General features: G+C 35.2%; 4 protein-coding genes across 5 annotated transcripts; 1 reads left to right on the top strand and 3 right to left on the bottom strand.

The window, feature by feature from the left end:
• Positions 1-1889: 1889 nt before the first annotated feature.
• On the bottom strand, positions 1890-3227 carry NFD2 (nuclear fusion defective 2 protein / ribonuclease III). Its single transcript, XM_002280042.4, has 3 exons — positions 3083-3227; positions 2791-2879; positions 1890-2529 (listed from the first exon to the last, which is right to left on the bottom strand). Exons 1-3 carry the CDS (start codon positions 3182-3184, stop codon positions 2124-2126), a joined length of 597 nt encoding a protein of 198 aa, XP_002280078.2. The 5' UTR covers positions 3185-3227; the 3' UTR covers positions 1890-2123.
• A 494-nt stretch (positions 3228-3721) lies between these two features.
• LOC100251811 (probable alpha,alpha-trehalose-phosphate synthase [UDP-forming] 9) lies at positions 3722-9867 on the bottom strand. The gene is made up of 4 exons (XM_002283179.5): positions 9508-9867; positions 4999-7119; positions 4540-4813; positions 3722-4448 (listed from the first exon to the last, which is right to left on the bottom strand). Exons 2-4 carry the CDS (start codon positions 6987-6989, stop codon positions 4125-4127), a joined length of 2589 nt encoding a protein of 862 aa, XP_002283215.1. The 5' UTR covers positions 6990-7119; positions 9508-9867; the 3' UTR covers positions 3722-4124.
• Positions 9868-13868: 4001 nt separating this feature from the next.
• On the top strand, positions 13869-17726 carry LOC100256944 (uncharacterized). Of its 2 annotated transcripts, XM_002283163.4 has the most exons (4): positions 13869-15155; positions 15963-16043; positions 16919-17058; positions 17183-17726. In XM_002283163.4, the coding sequence occupies exons 1-4, from the start codon at positions 14841-14843 to the stop codon at positions 17433-17435; spliced, it is 789 nt and encodes a 262-aa protein (XP_002283199.1). In that variant the 5' UTR covers positions 13869-14840; the 3' UTR covers positions 17436-17726. The 2 variants fall into 2 exon arrangements, with proteins under 2 accessions (XP_002283199.1, XP_010663192.1); XM_010664890.3 differs by lacking the exon at positions 15963-16043 and having other exon boundaries at positions 14689-15155.
• A 38-nt stretch (positions 17727-17764) lies between these two features.
• On the bottom strand, positions 17765-21625 carry LOC100243226 (spermidine synthase 2). Its single transcript, XM_002280025.4, has 9 exons — positions 21272-21625; positions 19460-19536; positions 19231-19353; positions 19009-19113; positions 18834-18906; positions 18688-18759; positions 18398-18596; positions 18168-18297; positions 17765-18065 (listed from the first exon to the last, which is right to left on the bottom strand). The coding sequence occupies exons 1-9, from the start codon at positions 21555-21557 to the stop codon at positions 18006-18008; spliced, it is 1125 nt and encodes a 374-aa protein (XP_002280061.1). The 5' UTR covers positions 21558-21625; the 3' UTR covers positions 17765-18005.
• Positions 21626-24499: the final 2874 nt, after the last annotated feature.

A 24499-nucleotide genomic window follows, 5' to 3' on the forward strand; every position in this document is an offset into this window, starting at 1 on the left:
CTCCATTATTCCTTTCCCTTCCCTGGCCAGCTTTATTTAATTTTAAATTAAATTGTTTTTAAGTTGTTAATTTATTACTTATTTTTTATTTTAAGTATTAAGATTTTTCAATAAAATTAACTTAAAATTTATTATAAATTATTAAATTAACATATTTACCCATTAATTGTCATTAAGGTTTATTATTAAAAAATTAATTAATATTTATTTTCATTAATTTTAAGTAATAATTTCATTCATTAAACATATTTTGTAAGATAACATTAAAATATTTACTACAAAAATTGAGTAATGGATTTGGAGTCAAATTGTTAAATATATTGTGGACAAAAAATAAATAAATAAAATAATTATTTTAACAAATAAAAAATAAATTAGTTAATTATAATTATTTTAACAAATAAAATATTTATTATAATTATTTTCAATAAGATAAAAAAAATAAAAAATAAAACCAATATAATCATTTTGACTTAATACTTAAAATCATATTTAACTTCAATTTGTACTAATAATTTATTTTAACAAACTTGTTTAATATACTTAATAACTTAAATTATTAAATTAGTTTAAGTTATTAAGTTGATACATCAAACACCCTCTTAGTTAGCTTCTTGTCCAATAGAAGTTGAAATAAAGAATAACTAAAGCTACTTATTCATGGAAAATATAAAGACAAAAAATTTTAAATTTTGCTTGTCATGTTTTAAAAATGTATTCACTAGAGACAAAGGACAATTGTGGCATTTTGAAAAATTAAATTAAATTCAAATTCACTTCCAAGTGTTGAAGAGATTTGAAGCATAAATAAATCACTTTAAATTACTTGAAAACTATGTGGCATCCTTTTAAGCAAATCTCCTTCTAGGAGGGAAAAATGGGTTTTGACTCGTTGATGCAAACAGTAAAGCTCTCATTAGTTTGGGCAGTCAACCAGGATTGGCAGTTTGGGGCTTCCCTGGAGGCCAGCCCAGTTGGGTTCAGAGGCCCCCTGTTTCTGTTGTGTGGTCCAGTCTTGCAGCACCCGTGGCTACTGCCTCCCATGGGTCAACCAGGCTCTTTCTTGCCAACTGGCCTTAGTCTGAAATTCCAGGCAAACCATGCCCTTTTGAGTATGTAAGATTAAATTTTTGTTAATATTCAGGGCCAATCGAGCTGGAGTTCTGACTGTTTGGAATTGTTTAATGCACTTCATTTTACCCCTTTGGGATTGTTTGACACTATTTCTCTCAGTTTGAGCTCCATTTAGAGACTAAGAAACTCAAGAGAAATTCTTCCTAACATTAAATACTTTTGAGAGCTATTAAAAACCCCCCTACCCAACATTCCAAACTTAGATTTCAATAACATTCTTTCAGGGAACTTTCTTAAGCCATTGTGCATTAATTGCATCATTGTAGAAGAGTGAGGATCTGAAGTTTGATAAGAGTTATTCTTCATCAACAAGGTGCTAAGGATAGGTAGCAAATAGTTGATAGCTTCTAAGGAAAGTCATTCCCATTTTGGTTTGTGAGCTTGTGCTATAAGCTCTAGTGGGTTTAGTTCTCTTGTTTAGTTCTTCACAATTGTGGGTAAACCAGGAAACCCTATTTTGACTTGTAGATGGCATCAGAAAGGACATCAGGAGGGGATGTATGATTGACACAAACCCTTGAACATATGTTCATAACTTGCAATTGTGAAGACATTGTTGTTATCAATGGACTTGATTGATCTTTGGTTAGTTGATTCTTTTGTACTTGGTGTAAAGACAATCGTTAACACAAAATAATGATGAAAAGTCATATCCACCTCCCTCTACATAGTATGCTACAATCTTAAATATCCTTGAGACAATTTCAATCCACAAGCACCATAAGACAAGAAATCAATTAAAAACCTCAGCAAAATACAAACCAAATCAACAGACTTCCATTACAATATTCCCCAAACATAGCACTACAAAGACTTGATGCAGTCTCACAGAGACATGTTCCCAAGGATCGGTTTGTTTTAGAATAACCATAGGCAATATATAGAGGTATTTACTATAGAATAACATAAGCAATAAACAGACAGTTCCTGCAGCTAGAAGTGAGTCTAAAGCACAGGTCATCTAATGCTAGATAAACTAAACTACTGACTTACAGTGCAGCAGCTCCTCCAACCTCACTACCATGGACACTCCAGAAAACCTTTCCTGCATCATCCGATTTCCCGGTATCCATTGCGATGGCACCAAAGATTGCTCTAAAAGCACCACAAACCACTGCAGGGGTTGAAGCATTGGTCTTGGGGGAAACTCTGATCACCTTCTGCAACCCCAACCGCATTGCATCAACAGCACAAGAGGATTCCACTTGGGAAATCTCTGAAATGCGGCGGTTCAAATCTTTTGCAGAAGCTTCAATGTCTTTCTTTAGATATTGGAGAGAAACCGAAGTTTCAATAGTGCTGGCACCCAGAATGCTTAATGCTTTGTTGTTTTCTTCGGAGAATGAGGAGTGAGTCATTGCCCGGCGAAGAAGACCAATGCTCTGAAAAGTATAGCTGGAGATAAGAGAAAAAAAAAGACACACACACAATTAGCATCCATTTGGATGGTAGGAAAACTGAGGAAAAGAAAGAAACGAAGAGAAATTCCATAGCAGCATATGTTTTAGGTTGATTTGGATTGCAGAAGATGAAAACCCAATTTAATCAAACAAGTAACAAAAGCCCAATATTTCAAAACTTTATATTCCTTTCTTTTCCTTCCTTTTCTCAGCAACCAAGCAGAGTCGGTGCGAGAGAGAGAAAGAGAGAGCTTGCCCGATTTGTTTCTGCAGGGTTTCAAGAGCCAACGAAAATGGCGACGAGGGTTTGAGGATCGGATCACGAACTTCGTTTCCTGCGTGTGCCTGCGCTAAACCAGCAACATAAACACAGAATGAAAACGTGAACTCCACCCACCCTCTGCTTGGTAGCAAAGAAAACAATATCATCTTTTCTGCACTGTTTACCATCAAAACTTACATTTTCTTTCCTTTTTTTCCTACATTTTCTCAGCAACCAAATCGGGATTTACAGTTTAAATTTTATAAATAAATAAATAATGACCTACCTGAAAAGCTGAAAATTTTGCTAGAAGGAAAAGGGTGAGAATAATGAAGCGACCCATTTCTTTCTTCTTTTTTCCTCTGTGTTTCTCTGATGAGAATATCATCAGATCACTTTACTTAGGAGTGAAGGTTGCGTCCATGGGTCAACGACCAGTTCAACCCACATATTGTGGGCTAGTTCAACTGGGCCCAAGTGAACTCAGTTTTTGTTTTTGGGTCCTCGACAAAGCCCACTCAGGCCCAGGCCCCAGGGATGATAATTAAGCCATTTAAACAAGCTTGGCAACACGACTTCAAGAATCAAAATGACAACCTCGAGTTTAATTTATTCATTTAATGTGTTAAAACGAGTCCTCTGTTACCCATTTAAATTTATTAATTTTATATCTTCAAAAATTAAAATTAAAATGTATAAATTTTTAGCTAATTTCTATGGGATTTTCTTTTTCTGGGCACAAGTAAACATAATTCCCACCCTAGGGGGCTAATGCCTTTGTTGGCATCTGTCTGACCATATGAAAAGAAGAAAAAGGAAGAAACGATTTCATAGAAGAAATAAGAGTAAGTTCCCTGTAAGAGCTTAGAAGTGTACAAACCAATGATGCCCACGTATATATCAGTAAGAGTGTGGAGTATAAACATGAGAAAATCTGGAGTTCTAATATTAATCTGCTCCAAAACAAGATGACATTTACATGCAGTGCAACCAAGGAATTGATTGATATATAAGTGAACCACTTTCATTTTTCCATCAGATTTCGAAAAAGAAAAAACAAATGTGTTGTAACTTGTACGTACCCTCCACTCCACTTCTTTCCTTTGCCAAACTCACCCCCAGTCCCCACTGTGTCCACCACCTACCTTTCCATCAGCCAGGCCCCCACATGTATTTGAATGCGTTAATATCAGTGAACAAAAAAGTTAATCCCACTTCCTGAAAGAGAATTTTTCTGTAGAAAAACTATCCAACCATGTATCTAGTTTCCATCAGGGCGTTCTGTTTTTCAACTCTACTTCGATTCAAAGAAAGACCAGTGCTGCATCTCAAGCAACACTTTCAAAGGAGAACTGTATTTGTGTGCTACACTTGGGCTTCATACTAGAAGCTCTGGCCAGGCCCTGGAGCAGTTTCAAAACATCTGCAGAATCATCAAGGTAGTACCTAGCTTTGCTTGGTTTTTGGCCGACCGTGCATGCAAAGATCTCTGGGGGTGCAGGCAGTGATGGACTATAAATGGTGCTTGATATGCTCTCAAACATGTCCTCATCTGACCTATCGTCCCCAATGCACATCACAAAATCTGGTGGTTTCCCATCACTGATCATTGTGGAAAGAATTTTCTCTGTAACCTGACCTTTACTGACTCCCTGCATGTTATCATGCAACTATGAGGCCCAGCCCCCTTGACCACAATAACATCAGAAGTGTAAAAGAAGAGCAGAAAGAAAGCATGTATACCTGTGGCTTAACCTCAACAATATGATGGCCCCTCTTAACTTCCACAGGTTCATTTGCAAGAACATTCTCAAGATGATCCAGCAACTCCATTGCCTGGCAGGATCCAAAATCAGGGTCAGCATCTTGGTGGTGCCATACCAAGGCACTCTCCTTAGTCTCTATGTAGGAGCCATCAGTTGCCTCAGTATATAATTGCATTACAGGATCTGCAATTCTTTTCCAGTCAAAGTCCATGAGTAAAGGTCTTGATTCCCAATTGGAACTCTGACTCCACCTGCACGAAGAATCAAAGCAACCCTTATTTCATGTGGAATTAATTAAATTTACAGCCACTTATAGACAAGGAAAGGCAGCATTTTTAAAATTTCTCTCTTTCAATTCACAAGGAGTCTCATTATCACAAAGACCAGCTGCAATACCAGTGGTCAAGAAAATATTAAGCATTAGACAAGAACATACCTAATGAAGTATCCATGCTCAGCTGCTATTCCCAAATTCTGACATTGAGCGAACCAGTCACTCAGAGAGTTTTTCCCCCTGCCACTAACAATAAACACAGTGTTCTTAGGGTCATTGCAAAGGTCATTTAGAATAGAGATAACCTCAGGGCTAGGAGTTTTAACAATGGAAGATTGCGGAACCACTGTTCCATCATAATCCAAAAATATCGCCCTTCTATTCGCCCTCTTATATGCTTTGACAATATGGTCAAGGGAAAGTTTCCTAAAATTGGGAGAAAGAGCAACAATTCTGAAACTCAGACCAAAACCAATGCTCCAGCAACGTTTACTGTAGTGATCTTTGCATGCCCGCTCCAAATCCTGCATAAAACTGCATGCCCAATATGCCACATCATGAGAGCTGACGTACCGATAGTGCTTCTCATGCCGCAACTGCTTCTCTAAACCAGGCATTGTGATGGCTATGTTTAGTGCATCAGCCACAGCATCAATATCCCATGGGTTGACTCTTATTGCACCACTAAGTGACGGTGAGCAACCTATGAATTCTGAGACAACAAGTGTACTAGTACGAGAGGACCCAGAGGTAATTCCCAAAGCTTCATCTATTTTTGGAGTCCCCTGCCTGCAAACTATGTAATTGTATGGCATTAAGTTCATTCCATCCCTCACAGCATTTACTATGCAACATTCAGCCAAAGCATAATAGGCAGTCTTCTCATAGAAAGGCACAGGATGATCAATCAGGACCACCGGTTCATAGCCTGGAAAACCAAAATTTGCATTTATCCTTTCGGTAATAGCATATGTCTCCCTTTTTGCTTCCTGAACATCTTTACCTGTGCTCCTTGCAGGATTTACAATTTGAACCAAGACTAGTTCACCCCGCAACTCTTCATAATGCTGCAGAAGGTGTTCCATGGCTAGTAATTTTAGACTTAGTCCTTTAAATATGTCCATATCATCAACACCCAGAATAATCTTTTTTCCCTTGAATTGTTCTTGGATTTCTTTGACCTTGATGGATGTAGAGGGGAGATTTAGTGCGGATTCAAGTTGGCCCATATGAATTCCCACAGGCAAAATTTTGACATAAACCGTGCGGCCAAAATACTCAAGTCCAATGTGACCTCTCTTGGATTCATAGTTCAGGCCTAGCATTCTACTGCAACAAGACAAAAAGTGGCGAGCATAATCAAATGTATGAAAACCAACTAAGTCTGCATTCAGCAATGCTTTTAGAATATCATCTCTGACTGGCAGAGTTCGGTAGATTTCTGATGAGGGGAATGGACTGTGGAGGAAGAATCCAAGCTTAACTCGATAGAAGCGCTTTCTTAAAAAAGTAGGGAGAATCATAAGGTGATAGTCATGAATCCATACATAATCTTCTTCAGGATTGATCACCTCCATGACCTTATCTGCAAATATTTTATTGGCTGAAACATAGGCCTGCCAAAGAAACCTATCAAAGCGATTGCAGTGCTCTGGTGACATGGGGAGCATATAATGGAAGAGAGGCCACAGATATTGTTTGCAGAACCCATGATAAAACTTTTTCTGAAGGTCAGGAGGAAGAAAAGTAGGCACACAATTAAATTCTGCTAGTAGTCTCTCAGCAACTTCTTCTTGCTCACTGGTATCTACATCAACCTTCAGAGATCCCACATAAACAACATCAGTTTCAGATGAGAAACCATCCTTCATTTGTAACAAAAGCGCATCTTCATCAAAACTGAAGCACCATCTGCCGGTGTTTAAATCTTTTTGAGCAAGCAGAGGAAGAAAATTTGCCACTATAATTTTCTTCTCACGACATTTGGATGAGAAAATGTCTGAATCCTCATCGTTACTTCCGTTTCCATCACCATCAGAAATAATTCCTGGAACTGTCATCACCCTTGGGAGGGTTCTAGGTGTTTGAGGGAAATTCAACAGGTCCCCAGATGCCGCATCCAAGAAACTTGTATATGATGATCTTGACACCATCACTACCAAGAAGAGTTTGTATAGACGCTTATCAAATTATACGAGGACAAAATGATGTACCACCAACTCCCTTCGTACCAAAAAAAAAAATGTCTTGAAGGGATGCTCTCAAGTAAAGGTAACCAACTACCTGTAGAAAAGGCAAAATTAGCTGTCATGTCTGGGGAGGGCAAAAAAAATTCTATTATGAAAAATTCAAAGGATAATGCAGACACAAAAATATGGGCATATCTAAGGTTCATCCCCATGGATCATGGATTTTTTTGTTTCCGATTCAGTTAAGACCCTAAATCCTAATACAGGAGTAAATGTTTGCGCTATAGATAAATAGAGGAAAAATGAAAAAAGAGGGAAAAAATCAAAATGATCTTTTGAAGTTTCACTTGCTACCCCTATGACTTTGAAAAGTGAATTCTCCAAGTGGCACTTGAAGAGTGCAATTCATTGGAAACAAAGTGCCTCAGTGATATATTTAACAAGTTAATACATACTCTTTCATCCTTTCTAGATAGATCTTACCACCAATCCGGGGTAGATGCAGAAAAACCTAAGAAGAAGGACTCTGTCCACATGTAAATAGGACCGTCAAAATCTTGTCCATCACATCCTTTATTCCAAACATAAAGGATTTTGTTTATTCATTGATATTAGAAATCATCTTCAATTCAACATGATATATATTCTAAAAAATTCTAGGAAGAAAAAGAAAGTGCTTGCTTTTATATGTTTAACAAAACCAATGTCTAATTAAAAATAAAAATAATCACATCAACAGAAAAGGAAAATATCATAAACATATCAGGATAGCAACAGTAAGCAACTGCATGAACCAAACATTAACAAGCAGGTAAAAGTTACCATGAAGAAGCCATTGTTCTCAATATGAAGATAATAAATGATCATTCTAAAGAAAAATGATGGGATCATCAAGGCCCATTGAACCTCAAGCAATTTATATGTTGAGGCATATTCACAAGTTGCCCCATCTATTCTAACCTAATTCTTTGGTCATCTAATATTAACCATGTAAAGAAATTTAAAAGTCACTTACAGAATCATGATAATAATATTAGCGATAAGAAAACAGAATAAAATGAGCAGCACCCGGCACGCCCTTTTTAGTTTTCACAAGCCACAATGAAAATGAGGCTATGTGAAGGCAAGTGTGTGTGTGATGGATTACAAAGAGCTATATCAAGAAGTGAACCATGAACAGCACTACTATTAGTGCATGCCTACCCAAGTACCAAGGAACTTAGCTGGCCTGGAAACATGTGATTAAAAATGCTTTAGGGATTTTCATTACTGCATGCCTTTTATAGGCAACTGATATATGAATGCCTGAAATGCTATCTTGGAATTAAATCTGTGAAGCCAATAGAATAAAAGATAATCCCTTCCCATCCAGAAGGAAATCGGCGTAAATTGCATGGGTGCGTGTATACACAAATACACATGTGTAGATGCATCAAGATGTGAATCGTGAATAGCACTACCATATGCCTACATCTCCCTAGCACAACGGAAGTTTGCTAGCTTGGCAAAGAGTAATATGAGCTGCTTCAGGGATTTTCATTGCCCTCTGCCTTTTATGGGCACCTGTTTTTGTAGGCAACTGATAAAAGGATGCCTGAAATGATATCTCAAGTTTAAATTTACAAAGCCAATCGGATAAAAATAATCCCTTCTCATCAAGAAGGAAATCGAGTTAAGTGCCGTAATCCCCACAAATATCCTCGCAAATCCCTTTGGCACCAGCAAAATCATATACTTATCTTACCTGTCTTTCAATTATGGGCACAAGGAAGATTTTCAATCAATGACACAGATTCGGGCCGTATGAACATTAATGGAGTTCATCCTTATCTTCATCATTTATATAAAACCTTACCCCAAAACTAAAAAATACCTGAATTTTAATAGAAAAATCCTTTTGTCCCCACATCTCATTCATTAGGTTCACTTTAATTTTCCTTCGCAACTATGATTGTTTTTAACTCAAAAAACTCTACATCTTTTCTAACCCCCAAGGCCCTCTTTATCTCCATGGATACTTTACTGTGAAGATTGGGGTAAATTCATGGGAAAGATTTTCTGCCCAAACAAACAGAGCTTCACAAAACTCAATTTCTCAAATACAATCCCTGCTTCTTACACTTTTCAAACGTGAAATTCGAATACAACAAAATCGATTGCTAAACAAAATGCCAATTCACCACCCAAAAAAACAGAAAACGGAAAACAAAAGGGACAAAAAAAAGGAGAAGATGAACTGACAGTTGGAAACCCAGAAGTGAGATTCATGAAAACTGAAATCCACTTCCAAGTTTCAATGACAAAAGCGAATGCTTGCAACCCATACAGAGAAAGAAGCTAGAAAATTCACAAACACACCACACCCAGATCTCAAAAACCCCACAGCTTCACATTCCCAAACCTTAACCCACACCCAGAGATGAAGATCTCCACAATCACGACATATCCACACACATACGGAGAGAAAGAGACAGAAGGGTACCTGAAAAGAAACTGATCCCAGGAAGAGCAGAAGCCTTAAGAGGGCAGCAAGCAAGAATCAAGATACGTCAACACACAGTTGGAGAGAGATTTTCCTGAAAGGGGGAGAGAGAGAGAAAAAAAAAAAAAAAGAGAAGAAGGAAAGAAAATAGGAGAATTCAGAGGGTGAAGAAAGGGAACCAAGAGAACACCAACAATGTCATAATATCATGTATGTAAAGTCTCTCTACTGTTGTTGAGATTATAATCAGGGACTTTTATGGATTATATGTGTTAGGTTGGATATTGTTGAGATTTTATGCGTTTTATTGAATAAAATCTGCGTTTTGTTCAACAAAGGAAGCTTAATGGCTTCTCCAGATTGACTCCAAAAAATATTATGGATATACTTTGAGATTTTATTATTATTATTATTATTACTATTATTGCCATTCTATTGCAGAATCTAACCATGGTTGGCCTTAAGTCACGTTATGGTTCTCTGATTTTTATTTTTTATTTTTTTCTGGGCTTCTTCTTTAATGCCCATTCATTCCAACTTTATTACGTAACTGCCCCTATTTTATCCGTTTATAATGAAGGGATAAGGCAAAGAAGAAAAAGGAAAGTCAAATAAAAAATAATAAAAAAATCAGTTTCAAATAATTTGCCCTTTTTATTATTTTTATAGAATTTATGGATTTATAGGGAGATATTTTTGGATTTCGAAAAATTACTGTAAATAAAAAAAGTTCCTTTTTTTTCATTGTAGAAAATATAAAAAAAATAAATCAAATATAATTAAAATTAATTTTAAATTTATATATTTAAATAAATATATAAAAATAATTTATTGAATTTAAATTTATTTTTTAAATTTTTTACCTTTTTTCTCTATTTTTTTTTTTTTATATTTTCTCTCAAATTTATAGATACCAAACATAACCTAAAGCTTATTTTTTCTTTTCTTTATGATTTATCCTTCATATTTTTTTTTTTATTTTAGAAAAAAATATCTGTATAAATATTTTCTTTTAAGAAATTATTAAAAAAATAATCATATTTCTTGCTCCAAAAGAGTGGAGATTTTTTTTTTCCAAATACGAAATTATTTGGTGAAATCCAGCCTTTTTCTTGAGATTTTCTTAAAAATAATTTTGGTATGAATTTTTTTGGCATCTAGAGTTTTTGAGGTGATATTTCTACTAGAAACATATATTACCAAAAATAAAATAATATTTAAATATAAATAATTTTGGATATTGTTTTTATCCACAAAAAAAAAATATTTTTGATTAAAACATTAATCTAGCATCATCTAATTTTTAAATTTTTACCATATAAATTTAAATGCATTATTTTCTAGAAAGTCGAAAATATAGGTAAAAAATTATTTTTTCAGATTTAAATTTTTAACTGCATAAGGTAAATTAATTTATATTGCTTAACAAGAGTTTATACATTAAGTTTCTATTTTTGAAAAATAAAATATATTGAATCAATTGGTAATTGTTTCTATTTAAAAAAAAAAAATCAAGAAAACATGTTTCACAACTATAAACTATTTTTTTAGAACTATTTTAAAAATAATTACATAAATATATAAAATGATTAAAAATAAAGCACGAGACATAAAAATCATTTTTAAAAATATTAAAAACATTTCAAGTTACCAAACCAATTTTTGTTTTATAACACATTAAAAAATTGTTTTGTAGAGCTATTTTTTAAAATAATTATAAATAAAATAATAAATATATCTATATTTTCTATCTAATTTTAATATTATTATTATTTATTAAATGAACAATTCCAATGTGTCACCATTCAACCATTATGTGACCATTTTGCTAAAGCTTGTAGGAAATTAAATAAAGATAGCAGTCGCTTTGGGTGACCTAAAACCTAATTGTTTAGGTATCAGAAAGTGGATGTCTTTAATTAAAAATAAAAACATAGGAATAAAGAATATTATCCTACAATAGTGTTCTTGGCCTGACTACCTTCTTATATTCTTTTCCCATGATAAAAAAATTGACCCATTCCTCTTTTTAATAATGCCTTATATTTGGCATGTAGATAACCATAGACTTCCCCCACCAACTCATCTTAGGATTTTTTTTTATTTTTTATTTTTTATTTTTAAGACTTAAAGAATTTAAGATAATTTTTTAATTGGGGGCAAATTGCAGACCAAAAAAGGGGATTAATGGGTTCTCATTTGTGATCTTAGTCATTGTCCTCAATTAATTACTTTCATGTCTTTTATATTAAATAATCATTACTATTATGATGATGATGTTGAGGATTTGAGGATATGAGTATTTTCAGGTTTATCTTGTGCATTTATATCATTATTAATGTGTTAATGGTATAGAATTTGAAATAAGCTTCTTGTCTTTTATTTTCAAATTTGAGTATGTGTAATTTAACACATTTTTAGCATTGCAAAATTTTCATAAAATGTTTTTTTAAAAATAAAATATGATATAATAATTTTCTAGATTTTGTTTTAATAAAAAAATCAAAATCTAAAATCAAAATCCCCTGATATTATAAAATTTTTATTAAACATTTTGTATAAATAAAATTAGTGTTTTCTTAAAAGCTCGTTTGATAATAAAAAAAATATGTTTTTAAGAAATCATGTTTTTGTTGTTTTTATTTATTTTTTTAAAGTTGTTTTAAAGTTTCGCGATTGTTAGATCCAAATAAGGATTTAGTTAAGTTAAAGAATGTTAATATAATATTATTCCTAAATATATTTATTAATTTCTTAATTATAGTGAATTTTTAAAATTAATAATATTTATGGAAAATAAAATACATATGAGTTGTCGATAAATAACAACCCTAAAGAAAATAAGGAAGCAAAATAATCTAATATTTTAGGTAAAAAGTAAAAGGATATTTAATAAATAAATAAATAAAAAGGTGTAAAGAGGTAAAGATAGAGGTGAGTAAGAAGATATGGATAAGTTAGGTGAGATGAAACAAAGGAACACTTTAACGGGTGGGGCAGGAGAGCGTGAGCGTGAAGAACACACGGCACGCGGCCGCTCGACACCGCCATGATCCAACCTGGCGCTTTGGATAAGACAGCTTTTATCTTATCCTGTCATTTATTTATTTTTTGCCCTTTCTGTCCAAAGTCAAAAACTAACCACGGTTAACTCCTGTTCCTTAACAGTAATTATGATTGTGTTCCCTTCTTCTTTTGCTCATCACCAGCTGTTTCATTCATTCCATTCCATTCCCACCTTACTTCAATTATTAATTGGATTTTAGTGTCCGTTTGTTTCATCCACATTTTTAAGTTTCATTCTTCTAAATTTTTTTACTGGATGACGCTAAACCATAAGCACCGACAAACACTCCGTTACAGTGCCCATTATCTCACTTCTACGCATACAAATCTTTTTTGATTTCTTGCAATACAAGGTAAGGCCGGTTTTCAATAGTTACCAAAAAGCTCATGAAGTTGAAAAACAGGGGTAAACTCGGTTAGAAAAATCGGTTGCTTCCAAGGAATTGATTGGATTGAAAACAACGTTGGATTGTGAAATTCAACGATTGAAGGTAAGTTCAAGCAAGTTAGTTGGGAAAGTTTTCTGCAAACAACTTCTGCCAAACAGAGAAAGAAAAAAAAACTTAGGCTAATTTCATGAACCACAATAATTCGATGGGTATTTTAAAAAAAAGGAAAGTCAGCAATCCGTATGGCTTTGTTGCATCATGGCTGCCGAAAAGTCTGACTGGGGTGACGGGAAATTTGGGGGAGGGTGCCACGTAAGGGAACGAGGGGAGGGAGTGGCAGGGTCGTCATTATGAAGGGAGGGAGGGGCGAAACGGAGTAGCGGAGTCCGATGTGGATAAAATCAGGAGAGGGGGTGGGGAGTAGAGAGTAGGGCCGTCTTTTTCGGTTTTCCTCGTTCAATCCAAACCCCACTGTTTGCCAATTCCCAGCCACTTTTCACACAGGGGTGGGTGACGTGGGTGTGGGGGCGACGGTGATGTGGGTCCCAAGCGAGCGGGTTGATTGGGTGGATGGGAGCCACGTCGGACAGAGGGGACGGTGGGACCCGCATTATCTGGAAAGGCGTGTTTCGCGGCGGGTGTCGTGTCGTGTCGTATCGTATCGGAGAGTGTCGTGGTCAATGCGTGTGGAATGGGCGTGCCAATCTCACTCGTCCTTATCCTTTAAAAGAGAAAAGCGGGGAGCGGGTGGGGCCCACACGCGCCTCCCCCCGTCTCTGCCTCTTATTGGAATGTTCCCTATCGCTTATCCTGTTATTTCTTTCCTGCCTCCCATCTCAACTATCCCACTTTTCTTTAAATTTTAAATATTTGTTGACGATAATGCTTAAAGACTTGGTTAGAGGGAGAGGTGTGAAAATAATGGTATTATGGGCGCCGGGTCAAGGATTGTTCAAAGAAGCCTGAGTGGATGTTTGTGGAATCTTCTACCTTTGTCTCCTTTTATCAGACCCATCCCCCCTTTCTTTTTTGAGATGATTTGGGATTAGGTTGAGGAGTTGGCTCAGGGATAAGTCCTGAAACTTGACAGTAAGACCGAGCCGCAATCTTGGACCCTTCATTTGAAGTGTTGCCGTATTGGGAGTGTTAGGGGTTTCCGTTGGTCATCAATCCATCTCATTGGGCCCAAGAATGAAAGCCTTAGATTATCTTCTTGCTTGTAACCTTTGATTTCCGCCCAAGAATGACTTGTATGCTTTGGGCCTATATAAGCCTGATCTCAGCTCTAGGCCCAATATGATCATGATTTTGACGAGGTCTATTTCAATCACTCTCATTAAAGATGAAGCCAAGTCACTGCCTTGACGGAACATCAAATCGACACTTATTTGGTTTTATCTTCAACTAGAATTTTCTTAAATCGAAAATCAATCTTTGTAGAGATTTCCATGTCCTTTTCATATCTTGGATTTGACAAGTATACCATTAAAATAGACTAAATTGTTAAGCGGTCAAGCCACATGTCACACAAGGAGGACAGTAAAAGGACCAAGCAAACTTTTGGGTTAGGTTGGGCCTGCTAGTGATGGGCTTAGCTGGGCTCAATTGTTCTCAAGTTTAAAGTACGGTTAGTTCCACGCAAAACTTTAAGGCCCAATCTACCTAGGTCAGGCCCACATCCATGCTAGAATGATCAAGGCTAAAACCCAATAGACAAGACTGTACAAATATTTCTCGTACAAATTCCAGGCATAAATTATCATATGAAAAAAAATTGTTGAGTATTGAGGATGTGAAAATATCGTGGAGACTGAATTAGACTGTTACTGAAAAAATGATGAATCTCTTGAGCTGATCAGAATCAGGGGGGTGGGCGCAATGCCAGGACCAGGTCCGCACATGATGTACGCGCTGGGGTCGAGCCTAGGGCTCATGTCCACCTCCAATGGCCGGTTCAGCCCTCACCACTCTCTTGCCTACGCCATCAACGCCTTCTTCGGCCCCGACCTCGGCTCCTTCTCCGAGTGGCTCACTTCCACCCTTGGCTTTGGTCACTCCTTCGGCTCCGCGCTGGCCGATGTAATCCACGACCCCTTCTTCTACATCGTGATTCTGGGCCTTCCTCTCTCTTTTCTCTACTCTTGGCTCTCCAGGGTTCTTCTCCAAAGGGGTTTTCTGGATTCCGTTTCAGGGGTCTGTTCTTTTCTACTTAATTGGAAGTTTGTTTTCTATCTTATTTTATTTCCTTGGTAGGGGTTTGGAAAGTTTGAATTTGGATCATTTGGGTTGTTTTGGATTTTAGTTCTGTTGTTTGAGTTCGGTTGACGAATATAGAATCTGGGTTTTTTGCATTTTTCCATCTCAGTTTGTTATTTCATATTGTTGATTAAATATCGGGGCTTTGAAATATTGGATTTGGAGTATCTTATCAGGGTTTAGGGTTTAGGGTTTGGGTTGTTCGTGTTCAGTTTAGGGATTTGTGATCTTGGTTTTCCAATTTACGGACCAATTTGTTTTCTTATCTTTTTTATTAAATATTGGGGTATTGTGATGTTGAATTTGGAGTTTCTGATCAGGGTTTGGGAATGTTGGATTAGTTTGGAAATGGTAGTTGAGTTCTGAATTTGAATGTAGTGAATAAGCAAAATCACAAATAAGTATCAGTTGAATGTTCTTAGAAGTTGGAGATATTTTAATTGCATAATGTGCCATGAAGTACACTTGGAAATCCATGAACAGATGAGAAGGGTTCCAAATTGGCCAAGAAAGTATAAACCCAGATTCAGCCTAATACAACTAGTAATCAGTTTGATTCAGTTTCAACTTTTCCTATCTATGCATTGACAACTCTACTCTTCATGCACACAGTAGCATTCTCATCATGATTTTAAGAGACTTATTAAAATGTTTCATCACCATAGTAGTATTATTATGTGTATACTACAAGGGTTGAGAACTGCAAATGTAAGTTTTATTACTTGTGTGGGTGTTATGGTCCAGGTACCCCTTACTAGAAGGCAATGCTTGTTGTTGATATCGGCTGGTTCTTTATCACACTTTTTCTTGGACCACTTGTTTGAGGTAGTACACAGGGCTATTGTCTAAGTTTTTTCGTTTAGAATTATGATCTCATGATTCTGTTCTATGAATTTTATGGATATTGCATGTGAGGCTGGTTGTGTTAAGATGAGGTGGGTTGTTTTCAAATGTTTTTTTATCTAAGACATAGGTGACTCTTGATGAGAATGAAGATGATGGATACTTATGCTATGCTTGGTTCTTGGAAAGATTGAAGGAGAACTCTATTTTAGGGAAACTCTATTTTGTTTCCCTCACATTTTCCTTCAAACTTTCCAGGAACCAAACATAGCCTTAAAAATGGAACTAGAGAAGCTTTGAGAATTATGAGGACATGTAGTAATGTTTTAAAGGTGGGTGCTATTCCAATTGAGGCTAGGAAAATTTATGAATTATGTTATGGCATATCTTGATGAACTAAGCTCTTTGTGCCATGAATTGAACAATTTGGCATCCTTTGGTCTTATAACTCATTAATGCATTTGCAGAAGTTTAAGAAATTAATTTTGATGCTTTAGGCTTCCAACCTATACTATGAAAAGCCTGTACAGCTCAAGCAAAAATGCCATTTGGTTCAACCTTGGATCAAAAGGGCACCTCAACCTTTCTTAGCGATGATATCTGGAAGTTTCAATAAAACAATTTCATGCTTGTACGGGAAAGATTTCCTTCATTTTGAGATGGATCTTTTTATTGGAAAGTAGGTATTCTGGCTAGGGAAATAGTTGAGGATGCGTAAAGTATTTAAATGCAGCACAAAGGCATTGCATGGAGATGATCACCAATTCCGTAGAGCCTTCTGTTTTCTTTGCTAATTAATGAATTTGCTGACATGAGCTTCAAATGGATTGATCATAAGTTGCTTTCTAAATGTATAGGAAAATGGACATTCTTCCATGTATACTTGGATATTGAGCACTGGTTGGTGGAAGAACCGTGCACCTGTCAATCCTGACGCTGTTGTAGTAGTTGGCTTCTTATGTGCTTCTCTAATTGGCGGCTTCATGTACATCAACAGGTGTTGTTTCTGTGACATTAAATATTCACTCTTGCCTAGCTTTATTTCAGGCAGTAGTGTCACATTTTTTCATAGGATCAATGTGATTAGCACCCTCATGTTGCTTAAATTTTCTATCCTGCAGATTGAAGCCCTCGAAGTCCATTAAGAAACAAACGAGTCAATCGGTGAAACTTATTGTGATCATTGCAACCCTTTACTGTTTATGGTGTGCTAGCCAGATATACTGGGTAAATCCCCGTCGGGCAGCAGTTGGTGAAGAGGCTGATCTAGGAGTCCTTGTATTTTTAGCTATTTATTTCTTTCTTCCACACACTTTCTGCATAATGTCCATGAATCCAAAAGATCATTTTGACATGGAGCAACTCCCAATTTGACAACATTATCATTACGACATTTGGGAACATCACACTTCTGCCTGAGGTACGATGACTTGTGAAGCAATGGTTCCCTTGTCCATTGGACCTGGCCTCCCATGATTCGTTGTCTAACCGCTTAGAAGTTGTAATTGATTATTTTTTGTTTTTGCAAGTTTATACATCTGTAAAGGGACTGAACCCAGGTTCTAAGCCATCATGATAGAGTGTGATATTCTTTTTTTTCCTTTTACCCTTGTTGAATACTGCATTGAAGAAATAATGACTTTATTTTCCTTGTTGCTCTTGCCAGTGAATGAGATTTGCTATTTAAGCCGTTTGAGATGAGATAGTCCCTTTGTTTTTTTTAAACTTTTGAGTCTACTCTTGACAACATTTCATGTTCCTCCAAAATGAACAAAATGGAGCTCTAAAGCTATCAGTTCTGACACTGAATTAAAGATCATAATCAACTCAAAACTAATACTGAGCATTTTATTACATGTTCCACTGCCAACCAATTCTTCAATGGAAGAATCTGATAAATTACCGTAGTTACTGCAATTTCCTGGCACTCTTATAAGCTGGTTGTTAATTCTTGGAGCTTCCCCCTTTCAGAAATGATGGAAGACAGAATGCAGCAGTATGGACCTAACGGAAAAGAAGCAAAACCACAGCAACTTCCTTAAGAGATCAAGACTCGGTATACATGGTAGAATGTACATGAAATCAATCTTGGATGTCAAAGATCACCTCTGAGTTGTAAAATTTAGGGGGCCCTTTTGCTACACCATGATTCGGCACTGCATCTATTGGGTTTATCGGGTGCTTGAAGTCAACCGGTGGCCCCTCGGTGGCGCAAAGAATGAATCCAACTACCCCACTGAAAATGACATTTACAAATAAAATTCACAAGCGTGATTTCATAGCTAAACCCCATGAAAAATAATCCAAGGAGGCCAAAGGAGCCCAAAGGAGCATACCTTGAGTACACAGGAACTGTTGTCCAGGCATAGTTGACAGAGCCTTTGAATATCTTGCGACAATCTGCAATGATGTCTTCGAGGATGAAGTTTTTATTCCACATGCTTTCTGCCTGAGTAGACAGGACTCCCCCCGGCCGAAGAGCCCTTGCAACCGACTCCAAGATGTGTTTATCAGCAAGCTCTTGTGCACTAGGCCCTGAACACAACTTTGATGTCAGTAAGAATTGAAGTATATAATTTCAACCTCAATAAGTGAACTGGACACAGGAAGTGAGAGAGAGAGATACCCATTTCTTGGAATGCATCCAATATGATGGCATCATAAGTAGCTTCAGGAACAGACTTCAGAAATTCAACTCCTGCATATTTCATAACAACACAGAATGAGCCTCGGAGGACTACCGGAATCACTAGAATAGGAAATTGAACCTACCATCACCAATGTAGACAGACACCCGGGGATCCTCAAACCCAACTGCTATGTCAGGGAAGAATTGTTTATAAACCTAGAAGACAACACACAAGCAGAGAATATGATTAGAATTAGTGCAATCTCTCTATGAAAAGAAAAGGACAGGGATAAAAAAAAGGGTTGACAGTCGACTTACATCAATCACCATTTTGTCTATTTCACATATATCAATCTGCTCAAGGGAGGAATGACGAGAAGCCTCCCGTAAAATGCCTCCATCTCCTCCTCCTACGAGCAGTACCTGAGGAAAAAAGGTTTGAAAGAAAGTTCTTTATCCGAAAACAAGATTAAAGGTGAGCACATGAACAAAATCTATATATATGCCTGAGGATAGTGAGATAGTAGAAGGAGAAGAAACCTTCTTGGGGTTGGGAATGGAGCAAAGGGCAAGGTGAGTGAGCATCTCTTGGTATACAAACTCATCCTTTTCTGAGAGTTGGAGATACCCATCCAAGATAACAATCTTCCCTGATGTTGCTGACTGTAAACATAAACAACAGGTCATAGTGATAAGCATCGGGAAGTGTATGATTCCTGGAGGAGAGTAGCTATATATGGAAGCCAACTCAAAAGACCTTCAACTTCACCTCAAATATGAAAAGCTCCTGGTATTCAGATTTTCCTCGAAATAACACCTTCTCCACCTTATAAACATGTGCCTCTCCTGCAGAATTTTAGATGATTTCTCATAAGCCATAGCCAGGATATACACCAAATTCTCAGGCATTGGTTCTGAACAATGGAAAATGATCATACAAGGAACTGTGAATAATAGGCCCCTATCCACCGCTAATTAATGCAGCCATTTCATATTAAAAAGGTTTATTAATCACATGAATATTAGTGTAGGGAACACGACAAGGACAACGAGAAAGACAACAATGATTCAGATTGCGATGGTGATAGCAAACATGATTATTGTCATACCATTTGGAAACAAAGTCAAAGGTCCATGATTAAAAGATCCCCACAAGTACCAAATTAATATGACTTTGAGTTGCCCTTTTCTTATGATTATAGATCTGTATCGGACTGGTCCAGTGACCTCTGGATGGATTTTTTCCCCTCTAATTGTTGATGAAAACACCACGGAGCCATTCAATTTCTAATGGATCAAGTTTCAACAAGATGGTGAGTTAAAAGAAATGGGCTGTCTGCAGGGGATCCTACTACGTAACTTTTAATTAAACTTGTCATTTATGATAGATCTGTCTTTCTCAGGTTGGACAGTAGGTGCTCAAGATGGTGGTGGCCTCTTGAAGAGGCTCACTGCTGGGAGATTCCAACTTTGACCCATGGAACCAGTCAACTCATAGTAAATAAATGAAAATTAATTTAAAAATTAGCTGCAAAAGAACATAATGAGCCTGTTTGGCATTGCTTCATGTGTAAGTGTTTTTATTGAAATTGTTTTCTTCTTGAGCACTTTTGTTAGAAAAATGATTATAACGGTGTTTTTTTCATAATATATTGTATAAGTATAAAAACACTTTTAATAATAATAAATTATTAAAAAAGGAAAATATTATAATAAACTGAAAACTTTTATTACAAAAAAATATATATAAATTTTATATATTTAAAAAAACTTAAAAAATTATTTTAATGAAAGTAATGTGAAAGAGGAAGAGAAAAGTGAGAAAGATGCGAAAAGTGAAAGGGAAATAAAGGATAACGGGAAATGATATTTAAGGATTATATTAAATTTGTTGAAGTGTTTTATTTTTATTTTTCTAAAAAATACCTCTCAAATACTTCTCTAAAAAACACTTTTAAGTGTTTTTCTAAATTTTCAAAAAATATTTTTTAAATATTATCAAATACCTATTTTTTACCTTAAAAATATTTTTAAATGTTTTTAGTACTAGAAACACTTTTAAAAAATGCTGCCAAATGGACTCGAAATATTATTATATCATTTACGTAAAATAAAACAAAATGGATTTTTGTAACTTGAAATGGTATGGTTAAGAACTAAATATAAAGACTATGAGACAATGGAGTTAAAATTGCTTTGGGGATCCAAAAAATTGTAAGAATCATGATCACTCCAGAAGATGGGTGTTTTTCCTAGTTTTCATGATCCAAACCATAGGGGTTAGACTGGTTTCAGGAAAATTCAGTCAATTTCAAACCATAGGGGTAAGACTGGTTTCAGGAAAATAATTCAGTCAATAATGATGATAAAAAGATGACAAAGAAGTAGTTTTGTTTTCTGGGAATTTTATAAATCTGCACACTTTGATCTCAAAGCTGAGAATATTTGGCATACAAACCTTGGGAAATCGGGCCATTAGGTTACTTGAACCCAGAAGAAAATACGATAAAATACCAATGTTATGCTTAGGAAAGAAAGGAAAAGAAAAAAAGAAGGTGACAAGAGTTGAGGAGAAGCAGACCTGGCCAGAGTGGGGGAGCATCAGCATACCATCCAGGAATTGCAGACGAGAAACAAACATCCCCATTGCTGCTGTTCTCAGTTTCAGGAGGCAATAAAGAAACTGATGAGACAATGGTGTTTCCATGCTCAGCCATAACCCCATCTCCCACTGTCTCCTTTCTATGCAAATTTGCATGGAACTCAGGTGAACCATTCCCATTAGCCTTGAATTCAGCAGAGGCAACACCATTACCATTTGCCTTAGCCATGAATACAGCGGAGACAACACCACTAACTTTGGCCATGACCTTTCTCTCTCTCTCTCTCTCTCTTTCTTTCTCAACCTTTACTCCTCTCAGTAGGAAAATCTCGGCTGAAACGTGCCCTGAAAAGATCAGGATTGATTTGGGCAATAAATAGGCTATCTTTTTGGACACGAGTAATAGAGGAAGTGGACCTTCAAGCTCAGTGTTGTCTGCCAAGTTGCAAGCTTAAAGGGTCAAACTTCTTTTACCTCAACACAATTTCAAGTTTGATTTCAATTTTAGTATAGTAATTTGAGTATGTTAAAGCTGTACTTTGAGTAATATCTGGTTGGTGGATTCTGTCTTCTCAAGAGATAAGATTACCCTCATCTCATGTATGATTAAACCTACCTCATGTATGATTAAACCTACCAATTCACCTCTTAATAAATTCTATGAAGTGTGGATGATATCTTCTTATATAAAAAGGGTTGTTATATTTAGATTTATTTTTATTTAAATACATGGATGAAAAAAAAAGTAAGTTATAGTCTATTTGACCGTATGATTTAAAAATATATTCTTTTTAAATAGAAAATTGTTTTTAAAAACTTTTAACATTATTTGACCATTGTTTTTTAAAAACAATTTTTAAGAAATAAGTAGAAGTTGTTTTCACCGGTTTTTAAAAACAAAAGGAAAACATAAGTCATTTACCATGTTTTCTTAAACTTATTTTTAAAAATCATTTTTAAGTTAAAAAAATAAAAAAAAATAGTATCTAAAAATAAATTTCACAAAACATGGCAAAACGGGCCCCTAATTATTTTAATTTTTTTAATCATCACTTTCCTCTTATATATATCTTGTACTTTTACCATTATATTATTTTAAAAATAAATTATTTTTACCTTTTCCTTCCCTTCCACACATGATTCATGTTTTTTCTACTATTATTACTCAAAAACTTAACAATTCGATTTCAATGTTATTCATCATATTGTTTGTCACATTCAAAAAAGGCAGAGGTAAAAAAAAAAAAAAAAAAAAAATTGAAGAAGAAAACCTAAAGTTTATACTCGACTCTCTCTTGAATACGACATTCTTGAATCACTTGAAAATTTTAAAGAAAAATTAAAAGTATCAATATAATGTTGATCGAACCCCAAAATTTAGTTTAAAGGTTGATCGAAAACCTTTTTCCTTTCATTCAAGACTACTTATGCCTTCAAATCAACGACCAAAAATTGGCCCTCCCAATTCTCAAAAAGTTCATTCATAGCTTTCACATTAAGATAAAATAAAAGAACAAGGTGACAAAAACAGAAAGGTAAAAAAGGAAAAAGAAAACTTCAAAGTTATGACCAAATATAGTATTCTTCAATCACAAAGAAGATTTAATAGAAGCTTCCATAAAAATAATTTCACATAGCTTGGGTCATAAATTTGCAATAGTATTTGAATCACAAGCTTGAGTAAGAGGGGCTTGTTGTATTTCAATTGAGAGCAAGTATTCAGATGGACCACTTGTGCCTCCAAATCAAGGACCAAAAAATTTCAAATTTTCCTACCAAAGAAGCCATCCATTGAACTTGCTTGGCTTTAAATGCACTAAACCACAAGAGGGCCAAGTGCAAAGAAACATGGTAGGTGGAATTTTGCATTCATTTTTATCTAGGGTTTCAGTGAGACATATTATTATTATTGTTATTATAGTAAGAACCCGTGACTCAAATCAAATTATTTGTGACCTTTTTCTTCAATGGTGAGATAATTTAATTGGTCCAGAGAATCAGGATGCCCAATGCCCATTCCCACTCAAACAATGTGATTTGTGTTAGAGACGAGTTTTCAACTGTCTAATAATCACTGAGTGGTGTCGCCAAGTGTGAAAAGCCACTGAATTTTCTTCAAATTTGGTTCATTTCAAGTTTCAAGTAATGGGGTTCATCATTTGATTTGGATTTCCAACTTGTCTTATTATAACTTTCCAAATGGCATCTCCAAAAGATGAGATTTCAGGTGGTCTTAAAGATCAAACCAAGTGTTTTTTTCACACACAAAGGGGTTTGTAAAAGGTCCATTACTGCGCATTTGTTTCTTCTCAATGCCAGTGTGAACGCGTACATTTGAATAGAAATAAATTAAAAGATTAAGCTAAGTCATTTGGATTTCAAACCTTACATTAAAACATACTATTTTAACCTTTTACATCTGGTCCGCACACGATATTATGAAATTACGATCATATTTAAAATGTTAGAATCTAAAAGAGGAAATCTCATTTTCGGTAAGAATTTAATTTATCTTTTCTACATCATCATTTATACTTTTATTTTCGTTCTCTCAATTTTTTTTATATTTGAATCATAATGAATTAAAATATTAAACTATGAATAGGGTCATTTGGATTTTTAACTTTACATTAGAGCATACAACTTTAACCTTTTACATTTGGTCCGTACACGATATCATAAAATTACGATCATATTTAAAATGTTAGAATCAAAAAGGGGAAATCTCATTCTCGATAAGTATTTCATTTCTCTTTTCTACATCATCATTTATACTTTCATTCTTGTTCTCTCAATTTTTCTTATATTTGAATCATAATAAATTAAAATATGAAAATATGAATAAGGTCATTTGGATTTCAAACTTTATATAAAAGCAAACAACTTTAACATGTTACATTTGGTTCACACACGGTATCATAAAATTACGATCATATTTAAAATGTTAGAATCAGAAACGGGAAATCTCATTTTTGGTAAGAGTTTCATTTATCTTTTCTACATCATCATTTATACTTTCATTCACATTCTATTTATATTTTTATTCCTATATACCAAATAATCTTTAAAAAGACTTAAATTTAATTGATGTTGATCAAATAGAAAAATGGATTTCTATATTAATACTATTAACAAAATTTTACTTTTTCACAAATTTGATTGCAATTTTACATGTTAATTAAAATGGAAATAGAAGTAAGACATCTA

The sequence above is a fragment of the Vitis vinifera genome, chromosome 17 (genome assembly GCF_030704535.1).
Source record: "Vitis vinifera cultivar Pinot Noir 40024 chromosome 17, ASM3070453v1".
Lineage (NCBI taxonomy): Eukaryota > Viridiplantae > Streptophyta > Magnoliopsida > Vitales > Vitaceae > Vitis > Vitis vinifera.

Excerpts from the sequence above, each read along its gene's own strand:
- LOC100251811 (XM_002283179.5), bottom strand. The coding sequence starts at position 6,989 with ATGGTGTCAAGATCATCATATACAAGTTTCTTGGATGCGGCATCTGGG. Across the intron at positions 4,814-4,998 it reads GAGCATGGATACTTCATTAG|GTGGAGTCAGAGTTCCAATT; the intron begins GTATGTTCTTGT and ends TTCTTCGTGCAG. Across the intron at positions 4,449-4,539 it reads TTGTTGAGGTTAAGCCACAG|GGAGTCAGTAAAGGTCAGGT; the intron begins GTATACATGCTT and ends GATAACATGCAG.
- LOC100243226 (XM_002280025.4), bottom strand. The coding sequence starts at position 21,557 with ATGGCCAAAGTTAGTGGTGTTGTCTCCGCTGTATTCATGGCTAAGGCA. Across the intron at positions 18,597-18,687 it reads GGATGCATTCCAAGAAATGG|GGCCTAGTGCACAAGAGCTT; the intron begins GTATCTCTCTCT and ends AGTTGTGTTCAG. Across the intron at positions 18,298-18,397 it reads ACAGTTCCTGTGTACTCAAG|TGGGGTAGTTGGATTCATTC; the intron begins GTATGCTCCTTT and ends TGTCATTTTCAG.
- NFD2 (XM_002280042.4), bottom strand. The coding sequence starts at position 3,184 with ATGATATTCTCATCAGAGAAACACAGAGGAAAAAAGAAGAAAGAAATG. Across the intron at positions 2,880-3,082 it reads CAAAATTTTCAGCTTTTCAG|GCACACGCAGGAAACGAAGT; the intron begins GTAGGTCATTAT and ends GGTTTAGCGCAG. Across the intron at positions 2,530-2,790 it reads ACCCTGCAGAAACAAATCGG|CTATACTTTTCAGAGCATTG; the intron begins GCAAGCTCTCTC and ends TCTTATCTCCAG.
- LOC100256944 (XM_002283163.4), top strand. The coding sequence starts at position 14,841 with ATGCCAGGACCAGGTCCGCACATGATGTACGCGCTGGGGTCGAGCCTA. Across the intron at positions 15,156-15,962 it reads TTCTGGATTCCGTTTCAGGG|GTACCCCTTACTAGAAGGCA; the intron begins GTCTGTTCTTTT and ends GTTATGGTCCAG. Across the intron at positions 16,044-16,918 it reads TCTTGGACCACTTGTTTGAG|GAAAATGGACATTCTTCCAT; the intron begins GTAGTACACAGG and ends CTAAATGTATAG.